We start from the raw sequence: 18,333 nt of genomic DNA, 5'->3' as shown, positions 1-18,333 counted from the left end.
GATCATGTCAATGGCCCGGGTCATCTCCGTATTCCACAGGTCGACCATGGCCTCGACAGGAGCGCCAGTGCTGTCAGCCGGAAAAACTCCCAGAGCACTCTGGAAAGCAACAGGATCCATAAGCCTCCAGGAGCGGACCAACTTAATAGGTCCCCCACCTCTGCAGAGGGAAAGGGCTGTCGTGAGTCTAAAACTCAGCAAGCGGTGATCTGTCCATGACAATGGAGTAGATGAAAAATACCCCACCCTCAGATCACCATCTCCATGACCAGTGGCGAAGATCAAATCAAGAGTGTGTCCTGATACATGCGTCGGGCCAGTAACAACTTGAGACAGCCCCATGGTTGTCATGGAGGCCATGAAGTCCTGAGCCGCCCCGAACAAGACAGCCTCGGCATGAATGTTGATATCCCCCAGTACCACAAGTCTGGGGGACCTCAACAGTACCTCCGAGACTATCTCCGACAGCTCAGCTAGGGAAGCCGTTGGGCAGCAAGGTGGGTGGTACACCAACAGTATTCCCAATCTGTCTCCTTGGCCCAGCACAAGATGAAGACACTCCAAACCAGTCGCTGTCTGGACAGGGTGCTTGGTGAGAGAGAAAAAACTCCGATAGACCACAGCAACCCCACCTCCCCGGCCCTCAGATCTACCACAGTGCTGCACCGAATACCCAAGTGGGCAAAGCTGGGAAAGAGCAACTCCTCCCTCCTCACCCACCCAGGTCTCGGTAATACACACAAGATCGGCGCCCTTCTCCACAATCAAATCGTGGATAAGGGGGGTTTTATTAGCGACCGACCTAGCATTTAGAAGCAGCACCTGGAGATCCGAGAGCTGGCTGACAGTACAACCAGCAGTCCTGTGGATATGAGGAGAACCGGAACAAGGCACAGACACAACTTGTCTGGGATGAGTTCCCCTTACCTGGCACGTTATCCTCCCAACACCATACCTCCCATTACCCGTCACTACGTTAATTGGGCCCCCCGAAAATCTCCTTACTAGGCCCAAGGTATGTTCTCCCAGGCACATCTTAAAATAAATCTAACACAACAAAACACTTAAAACAGCATAAACACAAACACAAACACACACATCCACTCAATCTCATTCACACAACAGACAAACAAACAAATTAAAATACAGCCAAACAACAACAATAGCAGCCAGCATTAAAAACCCTGCTCCCTAGCAAGCCTTATCTACAGGGGATATCATCAACAGTGCTGGAGAATATCCTTCGCAGTGTTTTCCTGCCGCCGCCGTCGCCGCCAGCTGGACCACAACGACAACCTGGCCTCCTCCTGCGGTGCTCTCACCACCGCCGAGCCAGGATGTTTCCAACAGAACCCCACACTCAACCATTTCGTGAGGCGCTCTCTCGCCGTCGCCACTCCACGCTGGACCGACCCAGACCGCGCCCAGAGCCTAACCAGCCTCATCAATGCTCTCACCACCGACGAGCTGCTACATAGCGATTTGTATTCCACTCACCCAGCTCAACTGTTGTGATGTCAGGAAACATTAATAATGGTCAAACTGCTGATAGTAAAGGTGTGCCAGTAATAGAATGTGGACAAACAGTGCACCTTCTGGGTTACTCTTCAGCTTGTTAGCTCACAACCAGTCACTCATTGAGTCCAGATACCAATTCAGGATTTTCATAGCCTCCTTAGCACCAGTCCTCAGGTAAGTGTTCACAGGTTATGCACGTGCTGTAAAGCTCCAATTCTGTGCATAGTTATTAAAAAGCAAGTCCTATTGAAGACGTTCTTTCAGTCTCTCCTCATAGGGCTTGTTTCCAGTCCCCTGATCATCCCTATTGCCCTCCTCTGAAGCTGTTTCAGTTTGTCTGCATCCTTTTTAAAGTGTGGTGTCCAGAACTAGACACAGTACTCAAAATGAGGCCTAACCAGTGCCAAATAGAGGGGAACTAGTATTTTATGCAGTTCGGAAACTATACTTCTGTGTTAATGCAACCTAAAATAGCATTTGCCTTTTTTGTTGCCACACCACACTGCTAGCTCATATTCAACTTGTGATCAACAACAATTCCAAGATCCTTCTCGCATATAGTATTGCTCAGCCAAGTATCCCCCATCTTATAACTGTGCACTTGGTTTCTTTTTCCTAGGTGTAGAACTTTACACTTATCCATGTTAAATTTCATTCTGTTGTTTTCAACCCAATGCTCCAGCCTATAAAGATCTCTTTGAATTTTGTTTCTGTCCTCCACAGTATTAGCTATCCCCCCCCCAATTTTGTATCATCTGCAGATCTGATAAGCATTCCTTGCACCTCCTCATCCAGGTCATTAATAAAAGTGCTGAAGATCACTGGGCCCAGGACCGAGCCCTGCGGTCACCTTGCTGAATGTTCTTTGAGGAGAGGACACTGACATTCTGAACCAGCTGAACCTTCCAAAACTATTGTCAAGGGCAAACCTGGAGTATGTGGCTTGCCAGCAGGCAATATAGATGCATAACTGCAGCTCTCCACTCCATGGGACTTTGGTGGATTAGGTGACAGTTTATAAAGTAAGCATCAAATCAAAATCATATTAAAACTAAAGGGGATGCGATCAAGCTAAGCTGGAATGAACTCAAAGGCAGTCTAAGCAGAGTGCATTACAGCAACCAAACCTCAAGAATAAAAAAACATGAACAAAGGTGGCAAAACCCTCACTGTCTCACAAAGCCACAACCAGGATATCAGACATAACTGAGAAAAGGCATCCTTAGCCATGGGGGTGGTTCCCGCCCCTCCCTAAAAGCAATGAACATCCTCCAGACTACACACTTGTTGCTAAATGAACTGATACCTCATAACAAGCCAACTCACTTTCTTAAGATCACCCAGACACTCTGCTAAAATAATCTCCATCTTCTCTGAAGAGATTAGTGCTTCTCTGTTTTGACTCTGGGAACAGTGAAGGTGCTCACATGGTATAATTAAAACGTGGAGACAGAACTGATAGTGTTTCCATTTGCCTTTAGAACTGGAAACACCAACTGTTTCTCCATGTCTGCCAGACAACTTTGGCTTCATACCAATTTATTTTCTGGAAATGATTCCTGGCATTTCAGAAAGACTGAGAATTCTCTTTTAAGTAGCAGAGTTCTATGCGGGAGGCAAGAACATCTCAGTCACTTACAGCAACTTCACATGTTGCTTTAATTTATGTGGTAATTGCAGCACTACCCAACAATCTCTGTGTGTGAAACTGTGAGCATCACTGTAATTTTACACATTATGCAGCTAGACTAAAGCGACAATTTTAGACTGCAACATTTTTGATGGCTAACAAGAGATAATATTGTTGCTCCTCAATGTAAAAAGCTCAGAACGCATCTTGGAGAAGATTATATACTAAATATTTCTTCAGCTTTGCTAAATGTGAGAGGGTATTGAAAATGCATCACACACACACACACACACACACTTGCAGAGTGATGTAATACAGCCCAAATACTCTACCAACTCATTCTACCACTTTGTATTGTGTAACTGGTAGAACAACACAGTATCACAGAACATTACCTATTACTATTTCAGACAAATTTCTCAATATCAGAGCCAGCCTCTGCAAATCTAGCTGACTATTCATTCAGTCTCTGTGGTTTCCTATTCCTAATCCCATCCAGTAAAGAAGAAGTAAAGAAAAATTAGTGTTTAAAAATCAAAATAGGGAACTACATTCTTGACTTTACTACACACAGCTCCAAAACTTATTGCATTTAGTATCTGGCAATAACACACCTCTGAGATATTCAAATGCAAGTTGCTTTTTCTTGACTCAGCAAACAGAATTCTAAAAGTTTAGCTATCCTCATCACTGCGTTTCCATGTCATTTAAAGCTTCATGGGCTATATATCTTCCTTTTATGCAGCTGTTACAGAGTGTTGGACTACAACCTGGGAAACCAGGGTTCGAATCCCCACACAGCCATGATGCTCTCTGGGTGACCTTGGGCCAATCACTGCCTTTCAGCCTCAGAGGAAGGCAATGGTAAACCACCACTGAATACCGCTTACCACGAAAAGCCTATTGATAGGGTCACCATACATCAGAATGGACTTGAAGGCAGTCCATTTCATTTTACAAGGCACAGTTCAAACCTTGCCCGGGTGGGTGGAAATCCCTCATAGCACCTCATTTTGGTTGTGTACAGAAACAATGCATATGTTTTGAAAACATTTCATTATTTATGGAACGTATATCCGACCTGTCATCATCATGAAATGGCCTCATGGCAGCTTACAATAAAACATATAATACTAATAAACAAACAATATAAAAGCATCAGATAAGTAGAATCAGCCATAAATATGCAATAAAAGTAAATAGTTTTAAAATATCTCTCTTTCAAAGGATGGACCAAAGGGATATGTAGGCTTTTTTTTTTCTTGTGACTTAAACACAGGTCTTAGAGTCAATATTTTGTGACTCGCCCTGAGTCACTTGCTTCTGCAACTTCACTTAAGCCATCCTGAAAATGAAGCTATTACCACCATAAACAGGATGCTTCAAGCGCAGTTTAATTACTGTTTATACGTTGCACTGAAAACTCAAACATTATTAGCTGATCATACACTGAAATGTGTTAAAAAAAACTAGGTTGGCTCTGAATACCAAAATTAAAAGCAGGGTCCCCAAACTGAGAAGAGAACAAGTACTATCAGTGGGAATAATAATATATTTTTGTAATTAAAAGGAACCACTGAAATACATACTCAAGCAAGGTTCAGATATTATGAATACTTACTAATCCATAATTTCCCAACTTTAGAGTGTTCAGTCTTACAAAAAGCTGTGCTGAATTTTTTTTATTATGTATTGGTCAAGATCCATACCTATTCTTGTAAGAAACACAGGCAGTACATACATTAGATACTTCAAACAGGCAGGACCACGTTTAGACCAAGGGTGGGGATCCCACGGCCTTCTGGATGTTGACTTCAACTCACATCAACTCCGGACAGCATGGTTGATGGCCACAGATGATAGGAGTTATAGTCCAGTAACATCTGGAAGTTCACATGTTATCCATCCCTAATTTAGCCATGAATGAGGGACAGAAAATACTCTGGAGTCATAGAAATGTTTGGTCCATCGACTGCTTACAGAGACACTGACTGTCAACGAGCATGGGAACAGAAATGCGACTCTCTCCTCTATACCGCTCCAGTGCAGATTTAACTTAACCATGGTGTGCTAGCCACAATTTGTCGTCTTAACTCTGACGGAGATCCCAAACATACTCAAGCTTGCTGAGCTAAGCCCTGACTGCAGAAAGCAACCTGTCTGTCACACTGCAAGCAAAGACTTACAACTGCCTCAACTATGGTTTGCTCTGTGGATGTGCAGTCCTTAGCTGTTAGAGTAAACTGCAAATCTACTTCAAATAACAGTGTAATGGCAACCATAGCTTAGGTATGCAGATATTTACACTTAACCATGGTTAGAGAAAACTAGTAAATTGACTGCATAGGAGCCTATCTTGCTACGTATTTTCAATTCCCAATCGTACAGTGCTGGTGCTGACCTCACATACACACAAACGATTGTGACTAAACAAACAATCAGGGCTCGGGATTCTGGGAGACAACTCACTGACCGTAAGTTAGCATGTTACAAGAGTGAAAAAAGCTGGACTCATTGTTGGAAAGGGATCAACTATAAAAACAATGTCTAAACCCACCTTTCCCACCAGCAATCGTTTGTTCAGGGGGGATGGGACTATGGTAAATGAGTTCTCACAGTATGAGAAGAATGAGGAAGAATGCCATGGCTCAAAACAATATGTAGTGCCTCCAGCCTATCAGCCTCACAATCCCTGAAAGCAGGGATGGGCAACCTTGTTGTTGTTGTTGAATGCCACATTCCATCAGGGGAATTCTGTTAGGGGCCATATCCTGATGGTGGACAGAGACCAAGAGCTCTGGATTGTGTAATGTACTGCCTTCAAGTCGATTCTGACTTATGGCAACCCTATGAATAGGGTTTTCATGAGGCTGAGAGGCAGTGACTGGCCTAAAGTCACCCAGTTAGCTTCATGGCTGTGTGGGGATTCAAACCCTGGTCTCCCAGGTCATAGTCCAACACCTTAACCACTACACCACACTGGCTCTCGCTCTAGATTAACTGATGTAGAATAAAGACTGCCCTACTTTAATTTTCACCATGGTCACCTCTGCGTACAATTCCCAAACATATGCATAACCCTGCTGGGTTTCATGTGGTTACTCCGAAATAAGTATACAGAAGATTTTTCTAGTACAACAGACCAATATAGCTACTGTTCTCAAAACAAAGTGAAAGTAATTCCGTTCTAAATTTACGTATGGCAAAAGCCTGCCAATTTGACCTCAGACAGCTGGGGGAGTGACTTCTTTCCCGTCAAGCAATTTAACTAGGAAAACATCTAGAAAAATAAAAACTAACAGAAAAGAAGAAATTCTGGTGGGATGGAAGAATGGGGCCAATTCAGAAGGCACTGGGGGTCCCTGGGCCATAGGTTGCTCACCAGTGCCTGAAAGGATACAAAGAAAACCAGTAGGCAACTTAATGGGGGAGCAGGGAAGAGAACAAATAAAGTTTACTCTCAAGAAGAGGGAAAAAAGAGCAGTAATTCAGAAAATGTGCCATTTAAAACAGGCTCTACACAAAACAGGAGGGAATGAAATCCAATTAAATAGTTATCCTCAGTTCAGTAAGTAGAGGCTCTCATCTGGCTCTGGCCACTCCTGGACTCTGGGGTAGCTATAGGCCTCAGTCTCTGTCCAAGATCTTCAGTTCTCCCTCTCCCAATCTCTTGAACCAGCTCGCCTCAAAAATCCCCTCAGTCCTGTGGCAGTTCCCACGGGTCAAAAAGGGTTGAATGCCTGGAGGGTCTATGCTGCCCACAATTAAGACCCATGTAGAATACTGTGTACAGTTCTGATCAGCCCATCTCTAAAAGGATGTCACACAGCTGGAAAAGGTTACAACTACTGAAAGGTCAGAGGCTTTTCCCTACAAAGAAAAAAGGCTTTAAACTTTATTTTAGGGGAAAAGACAACTAAAGAGAGCATGATATTTATGCATGGTGTGAAGAGAGAGAAATCCCCCCAATAGTACTGGAAGTCAAGGTCACCCAAGGAAGTTGATTGGCTGTCAATTTAGGACCGACAAAAAAGGAATACTTCTCAACACAGCGTATAATTAACTTAAGGGATTCGCTACCACAATGGCAATTAGAATAGGACAAAACATTACTTCAGCAAATGTGTTCTCAAAAGCAGACAAACACACGAATGGGGGGGGATCTGTAGGTGAGAACTGACAGCTGAAAGGAAAGGTGCTTAAGCCTTCCCACGCCCTTGAAAAAAACTCAAGGCCACACACACACCCAAGCTGGGCTTATTTTTGGTCTCAAAGTTGGGCTCATGAAAAAGGAGGTTAAAATGGTCAGGGGAAAGTCAGCAGGTAAGAGAGGAGTTATGCAGCACAATCCTGTCTACCAATTGCCCCCCGATTCATTGCTTAAGTATTATGAAGCAAACACAGTGTCAGGAACTCCATGTTGGCTCCTCAATACATAGTTCTGCCCTCCTGAAGGACAACTGGGACCTGCAGTAAAATGTTACAGTGAGGAGTGTACCACATTCACGAGCTGAAAACTAAAACTAAGTTGCCTATCTTAATGAATCCCAAAAAGAATTCCCATTCTTCTTAAACAGGAAGGTGGAGTTAGAAAGGCGGGTTTATGTTGTTTATGTATGTTCATTATGAAGCTGCACAGTATTTATTAGTATTAGTATTAAATGAATTTATATCTCACCCTTTCTCCTGAAGGATGCCAGGGTGGCTAACATAAAGAAAATAATTTAACAAGAAAACATTGGCCTTCATTAGGATCATTTCTCATCTATGGTCACCACGAGAACCATGGCAAGACCTCCAAAACATGGGGATGGGTTAGACCAAGCTAAACATAAACAAAGGCCTCCATAAAAATAACAATGGATGGAAAATGTGAAAGATTGTCATAGTAGCTCAGAGGTTTTTCCTGTCACCAGCAGTCATAATCATGGGTGGAAATTAATATTGGAGAATTAGCAACAAGATCTGGGGACAGAATGAGTAGTTTAAGGCAGCGATAAAGTAAATATTTTATGGAAAGAATAACACATTTTGCAGATTCTTCCTATGCTTATAACTCTAAATTTATTTATTGGGAATCTACATAGTCTCTGCCAACAAATCTTGACTCTAATGAAACCAAATGTAGATTTTTTCCATTTTGTCAGGAGTTCATCAACTATATTTAATAACAGGGCACTCAACCATTAAATATTTATTTAATTTAATCGACTACATTTAAAATGATGATCTTTGGTATTTCTTAGCCATTCTCTTTGTGCTCCAGGGTGGAAAGAAATATAATTTCTGTTTCATATAAAACCTCTCTCATTTTGAATTAATACACCAATGCTTGGTAGAAATTGCAAATTTAATTGTGTGTGTGTTTTCCTCAGTCTGTAAAAAGATTTTAGGACTTCTACATGAAAAGTTTTAAATTGTCCTTTTATTAACAAAATGATAACTAGGTTATCATCCTATGCATGCTTGGGAGTAATCAGCACATTAGGACTTACTTCTAAGTAAACATGTACAGGAGTGTACTGTATATTACATCTTGCACTTGGCTGCTGAACAATTTATTATCTAATATATGCAAATGTACTAAAATTAGAACAGTGGAATAATAAAAAGAAACATTTGTTGTGAAGCATTTTGACTAGCTGATGGGTTTCTTGAAAAGCAATTTATCATATTACTTATACAAATAAATGTGACTAGTCTAAAAAGGTATTTTGTAGATTATCATCTTTTCTCCATAAGGAATTTAAATTTAAGTATTTATACATACTTGATAATCATTCATAGCTCTTCACATGTACCAGCATCACTCGAATATAACACCCAGAGCCAGTTAATTGCTGAGCTGAAATCCCAGGCTGGCCATGCTGGTTTTCTAAATCAGCAACCCTATGGGCAGACTAATGCTTCAAAGTAAACATGCAAAGAAATTCTCACTGCATTCAACAGGACTTGCTGTCAACAAGTATGCACAGAAGGACAGATGGAGATGAGTTACTGTGAACCACTGTAGACAATCAGCAGAATCACATGACCAACACAGGCAAACCACTTTAGGCTTCAGCCATGAGTGTGTGTACAAGAGGGTGTGGCAGTCCATGACTAGGGGCTTCCGGATTTCACAGTCCTGCCCCTGTTGCCATTCGCCAATCGCCATGGGATGTTTGGTTTGGTTTGGTTGGAAGACGCCTGTGTGTGAATTTGTTTTATGTAGGGAGATCGGTGCACGACAATCAACACACAATCTTGACAGAAAAAGCCTTTGATCCAATGGCATGGATACCACGACGACTGGAAGTCTTTTATCTGCTGCAGCCTTCATCCACCTTCACAGCCGTTGTAACATACACATTGTTATCCTCCGCCTGTTGTGCCGCTGAGGACTTTCTTGGATCGTTCTTTGTCTGGTTCCTCTCCCTTGTCCTTACTGCCATGGGTGACCCTGCTGGGAGTACATGACTCCCGACGGCATCGCTCACAGGGTTCATTGGAACAGGCAAGCCCACTCACCACTGCAAGGTGACGTCCAGCGAGGGGATGAATGAACAAGAGGGGGTGACATACTTGAATACTACCTCCCTAGTAAACTAGCATATCAGGGAGAAGACGAGGCTAAATCCTTCTCCTTGACAGTTGCACCAACAGTTAAATAGGGGTTTGTAAACACATAATTTCAAGATGTCTGCCAACATTGGTCAGTAGGAATCTGTTTTACATCCCAATGGAACCAGCACCATATATCCCTTCAGTAAAAATTACAACTTGGACATTTTGAATAGGAGAGCAACTATGAACTAAGTAACACATTAAAAATGTTGACACAACCATGTTGAACATCTTCAGTCTTGGCATCAGAACTGCTTGAGAAAGAAAACATCTATGAATGAGTTATTTATTTTCCTTCTAATTCTTAAAGAACCTTATCTTCCACATTTCTTCTTTCAGCCTGATGTATTTTTCAAATAAATTTGATAGGAAGTGGCATTTATGATACTTCACCAACCTTTTGACTACTTTGTTGAAACTAAGTCAGAACAGAACCGAAATATATTTAAAGTGTAAATATATGTACGTTATATCCCTTTAAAAACCCTACATGATCTGACCACCAGAACTACAGAAGGGACAATTAATAATTTATCAGCCAGCTCTCAGGCCTCCGGATGCTGCTCCTAAATGCCAGATCAGTGCATAATAAGATCTCCCACATTCACAATTTAATAGTGGATGAGGCAGCCAATCTGGCATGTATAACCGAGACCTGGGTGGGTGAGCAGGGGGGAGTCAGTCTCTCCCAGTTATGCCCACCAGGGTACCTGGTTCAGCATCAGGGTAGACCTGAGGGCCAGGGAAGGGGGGTTGCTGTGGTCTATAGGAGCTCCATCTCCCTCTGCAAGCACCCTGACCATGTGATTACTGGTCTGGAGTGTTTGCACCTTATGTTGGGTCAGTGGGACAGACTGGGGATTCTGTTGGTGTATCGCCCACCCTGCTGCCCAACAGACTCCCTAGCTGAGCTGACGAAGGTGGTCTCGGGTGTACTGTTGAGATCCCCCAGACTGTTGGTTCTGGGCGATGTCAACATCCATACCGAGGCCACCTTATCTGGGGCGGCTCAGGATTTCATGGTTTCCATGACAACCATGGGACTGTCCCAATATGCCATTGGCCCAACACATGTAGCAGGGCATACTCTAGATTTGGTTTTTGCAACTGGACATGGAGTTGGTGATCTGAATGTGGGGGGTCTTGCATCAGTCCCTCTGTCATGGACAGATCACTGCTTGCTGAAGTTTAGACTTACATCGGCTTTTCCCCTCTGCAAGGATGGTGGACCTATTAAGTTGGTCTGCTCCCAGAGACTAATGGATCCGGATGGTTTCCAAAGGGCTCTGGGGAGTTTTCCGGCTGATAGGGCTCACGCTCCCATCAAAACCCTGGTTGAACTGTGGAATACAGAAATGACCCGGGCAGTTCACATGATTGCTCCTGAGCGCCCTCTCCTGTGTAGAGCTCGTACAGCTCCATGGTATACCCCTGAGAGCGATGAAACAATATAGGAGACAGCTTGAGTGCAGATGGAGACGAACTCCTAGTGGATGCAATTATACACTGGTAAGTGCCTATGGTGAGCTGTATTGAGGGGCAGTAAGGGCAGCAAAAAAACAATATTTTGCTGCCACTATCAAATCATCACTTTGCCGCCCACCGGAGCTCTTCAGAATTGTCCGGGGACTATTACACTCTGGCCCCAGGGACATGGTAGAACCATCTGAGGCCCGCTGTAATTAATTTGCTAGAGACTTCCAGGATAAAATCTTCAGCATTCGCCAGGACTTAGACTCCAGTGTTATAGCAGGTGAATCAAGTGAGGTATCCAGAGCACGGCCTCGTCCTGATTTCTTGGATGAGTTTCAGTTGGTACAGCTTGAGGACGTTGACAAGGTGCTTGGACAGGTTTGTGCAACCACTTCTATGCTGGATCCTTGCCCTTCTTGGCTAATAAAAGCTAGCAGAGATGGAACAGCCGGCTGGGCCAGGGAAGTGATTAATGCTTCTCTCCGAGAGGGAGTGGTCCCTGGCTGCCTGAAAGAGGCAGTAGTGAGACCACTCCTGAAGAGACCCTCCTTGGACCCAGATAATCTTAATAACTATAGGCCAGTAGCAAATGTTCCATTCCTGGGCAAGGTCCTTGAACGAGTGGTTGCCGGCCAGCTCCAGACACTCTTGGATGAGACCGATTATCTGGATCCATTTCAGTCAGGTTTCAGGCCTGGTTTTGGCACAGAAATGGCCTAGGTCGCCCAGTATGATGACCTTTGTCAGGAGAGAGACAGGGGGAGTGTTGATTCTTCTTGATCTCTCAGTGACTTTCGATACCATCGACCATGGTATCCTTCTGGGAAGGCTGGCTGAGTTGGGAGTGGGAGGGACTGCATATGGTGCATTACAAGATTAAAGGCTGAATTCTAAACATACCTACAAGGAGGTAAATCATACTAAATTAAGCTGGATTTTCTTCTGAGTAAACACGTTTAAGATCCAGCTTTAAAACTCACAACAGAAAGAAAAACTGATCCACTTGCTTTTGTGATTTGCAGTAGAAATCTCCCTCTAGTGGCTATACGTTATAGTTCTAATACCATGGCTCAGGCTCACACCCTTCCTTTTTATCCTGGCATGGTCACCTTTTTTGGAAATTAAAATTATAAAGATACACTTGAATTCCTACAATGAAATCAATAATGTGCTGGAAAAAATGAGTAAGACCCAATATTGTCTACTGCCATTTTTTTTTTACATTGGTTTCCACCTGACTTGAAGCCAGTCCATTTCCATGTACACCTATATTGGTGTATAGTACATATTTAATACTTGAATTTGGAAGAATACACATTTGATTTTTCTCCTGTAATATATCCCAATTTAATAACATAGGACAAAAGAGGCTTAAACTGGCTTGTAAGGGTTTTTTTCCTAACCTGAAAACAGTCCCCATTTAGAGCCACTTTTCAACTGACCACGAGTATCTGCATTGGCAAAAGCCAGCAGTACTAGTGTTTCATCACTTCACCCGGCTATCTCTGTTTAATAGGACTGCAGCTTGAGAATGCAATCTTAACCCCCTGACCTTTGCTACTGTAGAGGGCTAGGATATGGCAGAAATGGCCAAGCTGACACTGTGGAGGATCTCAATGCACCTGCCCAAAGCACTGCAGTTGAGACGCTACTGCCAGCAATGTTCCAGCTGGGATCAAGCATAGGGCCCCGAAACAAAGTGCTCATCCATACTGTTGTGTGAAATTGCTAAAAATCCATTTTCCTTATTCAGATTGTTTCCTGGTAGATCAAACCCAATTGCTTTGCACTTCCTTCATACGCGAAACTTTTTACTCATCCATACTTGCAGATGTGTTTAGGTTGCTCTTTTGCTGTTTGCCTGCCTCTGCACCCTCCACCCTCTTTCCATGATTGAGTGAGTCATACCTGAATCCTCAAGTGTGTTTGGTTTACAAACTTCCCTTATCCCCCCCCCAGCACAGAGCTGGCCATCTCACACATTAGCAGAAATAGGGGTGGGGAGGAGAGGGAATCTTTTTTAGCTGGGATCATATGAGACAGGGAGAAGGGGGAGGGGGGAGGCAAGGTGAGCCAATGGGAACCCAACAGAAGCAGGAGGCTTGGAAGGAGGTAGAGTTAGAACCAGTCAAATAGGAAACAGTGGAGCAAAGCAACCACAGATAGCTCCTTAGCAATGGTTTGTAATCATGCTCTCTCTCATTTTTGGAGTATCCCTGGTATGATCTGGATTAAGGGAGGGGAAAGTGTGGGAAAGCAGTGACTAAAGGAGAACATCATATGGACAATGGATGATTAATGGGCATACAGGAAGCTTACTAGTACATTGAACAGCAATATGCATCAGCCCAAGGTGTTACCCGTGTGGAGCAGATCCTTTCATGGATCGAAAGCTGACCAATCCCCCCTGAGAGTGGCCCAATCTAGTCCCTTCTGCTATGCAAGCCTTGAGCTGGAATAGGGACACAGAAAAGAAAAACCCTTCTACCCTGTGTAGCGAAATGTGTCTTTAGATTAGATGCACAGCAAAGAAAGAGTTAACATTATCTAGAGGGTATTTCACACCCTAGGGGGAGCTAGACTGATTTAGTTACTGGAGTTAGTGTTGTGTGTGCTGTCTGAAGCCTAGCACAGAACAAGCTCACATGTTTTACTGTTTAAGAATTATTAAATAAAGAAGCTCTATTTTATCCTTAGTCTCATCCTGATTAATATAACATGGTGTCCGAAGTTAAGAAATCCTCAGTCTCCAGTGTAGCAGAGTTCCTGGGACAACTGGGGAGAAAAAAAAAAAGGAAAGCAATGGCAAAATTTTCCCCAACAGAGGCCTTTGATTTCACCAGGCCTGCAGCATGGCCAGATTAGCATAGGTTTTCCAGATACTGCATTGCTACAAATCTGAATGAAGAGAAGGAAGAAATTCAGGTATGTTCCTTGATGTATGACATGGGCCAGCAAGCAAAGCAGATATTTAAATCATTTGAGTTTGCTGCTGCAGAGGACCAGGATGACTATCTCCTAGTCCTGGGGAAATTTGATGAGTATTTTGTGCCAAAGAAAAATCTCATTCATGAGAGGGCATGTTTTCACCAGAGACATCAGAAACCAGGAGAATCTGCAGAGGTCTACATAAGATGGCTGCATGAGAAAGCTGATGAATGTGCTTTTGGGGACACCAGGAGGGAAATGCTCAGAGACCGATTGGTAGTGGGAATTTTGGATAAAGGCCTGTCCCAGAAACTGCAGATGGAATCCAATCTCAATTTGGAGAGGGCTGTAAGAAACTCAGAGCTTATAAAAGGCCAGGTCCAAGACCAGGGTGCTTTAAAAGGGCTGCAAGAAATAGCCAAGAAACCCCTGAAGAAATAGAAACTCCAAAATACCAGAAACAAATATACAGCCAAACATCTAATGCTCAAATAAAAGCCCCTAGATGTACAAGATGTGGGAAAGGGCATACACAAAGAGCAGTCTGTCCTGCAAGGGCTGCAGAATGCCACAAATGTAAGAAGATAGGCCATTTTGCTGCTGTGTGCTACACTAGAATGGGGAGTGAAACTGTGGAGCAGAAGAAAAGTCAAGAACAATTTTTTCTGTGTCCAGTCACACAAGTGGAAAATTCCACAGATCCTTGGGAAGTATCACTACAAATCAGTGAGCTCTCGATAAAGTTTAAAATAGACACTGGTGCAGATGTCAGCATAATTTCTGAGTCTGTTTACAAGTCTTTTTCTAACCCGCCTAGTCTCCAAACAATAGCAGTCTTAACTGGTCCTGGAGAACAGAATCTAAATTGCATGGGATACTTCATAGCAAGAACCTGCTATAGAGACAATGGCTATGACTTTAAGGTCTATTGATCTGTGCAAAGACTGATAACCTCTTAAGCCGAGATGTTGCAACTATGATGGGGTTGGTGCAACGTTTAGATGAGCTTTCCACAGAAATTCCTGACAGAGTTGGAACTTTGAAGACACCACCAGTACAGATAAGGTTCAAAGAAGGGGCTGTACCTTATGCTATTCACACTGCCAGAATATCAGTTCCACTGCTACCCAAAATAAAGGCAAAAGTGGAGAGAATGGTTCACTGTGGAGTCACAGAACCTATCACAGAACCTACTGATTGGTACGCACCAGTGGTTCCAGTACCAAAAAAGGATGGAACAGTATGCATATGTGTGGATCTAAAACAACTAAAGCTGTCAAGCGGGAAAAGTACATTTTTCTTACTATGGATGATATCCTGCCACAGTTAGCTGGTGCCTGCGTATTTTCATTGCTTGATGCTGCAAGTGGATTCTGGCAGATATGCCTAGCTGCCAACACTGCTAAACTGACTACATTCATAACTACGTTTGGGAGATACTTCTTCAAGAGATTGCCATCTGGATTTTCAAGTGCATCTGAGCTGTTTCAGAGAGAAATGTCAGAGCTGTTACAACTCCTGGAAGGCGTTTCATGGACGATGTGTTGGTTTATGGTGCCACAATGGCAGAACATGTTGAAAGATTGGCCAAAGTCTTAGCAACAGTAAAGGCAGCAGGGTTAAGACTCACCAACAGCAAGTGCATCTTATGCCAGAAAGACCTTACATATCTTAGACACTGCATAAATGAGTATGATGAGAGTCCAGATCCTAAGAAAGTAGACGCCATTTCCGCAGTAAAAACCTCCAGACTCCATCACAGGACTGAAGAGATTTTTTGGCATGGTACATTATTTAGGACACTTCTTGCCAAATTTGGCAGAGAAACTACACCCGTTAAATACAGTTTTGAAAGCAGACAGCATATGGTGGTGGGGTCCAAGCCAAGAACAGGCCTTCTCAACAGTGAAAAAACTCTTAACAGAGGCTCCAGTACTCGCTTACTATTAACTTAACCGGCAGACCATAGTGAGTGTTGATACCAGCAGTTATGGCCTGGGAGGAGTACTACTCCAAAATCACGATGCAGAGTTGAAACCAGTGGCCTATTGCTCAAGAACACTAACAGAAGCTGAGACCCAATATGCTCATATAGAAAAGGAATGTCTAGCAGCTGTTTGGGCTTGTGAAAATTTTTCAAAATATCTCTACGGGCTAGAATCATTTACACTCTGTACAGACCATAAACCCTTGGTTCTGCTGATAAATTGCAAAGACCTGGATTGAGTACCAATGATGTTAGCGACTCCATGATGAGGTACAGACATACAGACAAGGCAAGATTCTTGTTGTAGCAGACACACTGTCAAGAAATCCACTGGAAACTTGAGATCCTGAAACAACCCAGTTAGTTGAGGAAATCAAAATCTATATAAATCTTCTACAAGCTTCTAAACCAATATCTACCACATCCCTTCAATGCATTCAAGCAGCCACCAGCACTGACTCAGGCCTTTCAACGGTGCTGAAATTTGTCAGAACTGGTTGGCCATTGTACATGTCTGAAGTTAACTTTAAACCTTTCTTTGCAGAAAAGGGAAGCCTTACAGAGTTGGAAGGAACAGTCCTATTTGGTGACAGAATTGTCATTCCTGCTACAATGCGACAGGAAATAATTGGGAAAACTCCATGAAGGTCATCAAGGAATCACTAAGTGCAGAGAACGTGCAAGAATGGCTCTTTGGTGGCCATGAATAGGGCAAGAACTCAAGACAATAACAGCAAACTGAGTTTTGCCAGACAAACCTTCACAATGGAAGGAACCACTCATTACCACTCCATTGCAAGATAGACCATGGAAGAGCAGACATCTGTGAGTTATGAGGACAAAAGTACTTAGTTGCAATAGACTGTTTCTCCAGATACATAGAGATTGCATATATACCATATTCAACAAGCTCTACTGTTATCAGTTGTCTGAAGAATACCTTTGCCAGATGGGGATGCCCATATGAACTAGTAACAGATAACGGACCACAATAACGGACTGGGCTCCTGTTGGCAGGATATAAATCGAATAATAAATAAATAGATAAATAAATTTGCAGGGAAAGGGTTTACGCTGTTCGCAAAGAAATATGACTTTTGTCACATTACAGCCGGTCCCCGTTACCTACAAGCCAATGGGGAAGCAGAGAGAGCAGTACAAACAGCAAAACAAATCTTATGTCAAGAAGATCCTTCCTAGCACTGCTAAGCTACAGAGCAACACCTATCAACGCAACGAAGTGCAGTCCTGCACAAATGATAATAGGAAGACAAGTAAGAACACCAATTCCAACCTTAGAAGCAAATTTATATCCCAAGTGGCCTGATTTGGGACAGTCCATGTCACAGACAACATGGCTAAAAGAAACTACAAATATTACTACGACAGACGTTATGGAGTGAAGACACTTCCAAAATTACAATCTGGTTCACAAGTGAGACTGAAACTGGATGACCAGAAAGGATGGTCTGAACCAGCAACAGTCCAGAGCCAAAGTCCAACTCCAAGATCTTATGATGTCACTACCAACGATGGAACATTCCGAAGGAACAGGAGACATCTATAGTTGGTTCCCAAACCACAACCAATTTCACAGCAAAGTGAGAATTCAGAGGCAGAAATACCAGAAGAGCAGAATTTATCGCCAGAATATCAAAAGACTGAGAACAAAGAACTGACAAATTCTTGTGAGCAAGCATCACCTGCCAAAGACAGCCTATCTCTTGAGAGTCCGAAGAGAGTGACATCCAGAGGAAGAGTAATTCGAAAACCAGAACATTATAGAGACTAAATGTTATTCTACACACTGTTTGCTGATAGAAAAAACCCCCACAAAATAAGTTAGAACTCAAAGAAAGGGAAATGTAGTGAAATGTGTCTTTAGGTTAGATGCACAGCAAAGAAAGAGTTAACATTTTCTAGTGTAGTGGTTAAGGTGTTGGACTACGACCTGGGAGAGCAGGGTTCGAATCCCCACATAGCCATGAAGCTCACTGGGTGACCTTGGGCCAGTCACTGCCTCTCAGCCTCAGAGGTAGGCAATGGGAACCCCCCTCTGAATACCACTTACCATGAAAACCCTATTCATAGGGTCACCATAAGTCGGGATCAACTTGAAGGCAATCCATTTCCATTTCAGAGGGTATTATGCACCCTAGGGTGAGCTAGACTGAATTAGTTACTGGAGCTA

General features: G+C 43.1%; 2 protein-coding genes across 13 annotated transcripts in view; both read right to left on the bottom strand.

Moving 5' to 3' along the window:
• The window catches only part of FIGNL1 (fidgetin like 1), a 34,887-nt gene extending 33,519 nt beyond the window's left edge, over positions 1-1,368 (bottom strand). The window contains 1 exon segment of the mRNA XM_061587470.1: positions 1,210-1,368. Coding sequence (XP_061443454.1) covers positions 1,210-1,368 — 159 coding nt within the window.
• Positions 1-18,333, bottom strand: part of LOC133365034 (cytochrome c oxidase assembly factor 1 homolog) — a 102,226-nt gene that overhangs the window by 80,656 nt on the left and 3,237 nt on the right. The gene's annotated exons all lie outside the window — the stretch shown is intronic.

The sequence above is a fragment of the Rhineura floridana genome, chromosome 10 (genome assembly GCF_030035675.1).
Source record: "Rhineura floridana isolate rRhiFlo1 chromosome 10, rRhiFlo1.hap2, whole genome shotgun sequence".
In the NCBI taxonomy this organism is placed as follows: Eukaryota; Metazoa; Chordata; class Lepidosauria; order Squamata; family Rhineuridae; genus Rhineura; species Rhineura floridana.
Note: the sequence above shows the minus strand (reverse complement) of the source record. Positions and strands in the feature narration are given on the sequence as shown.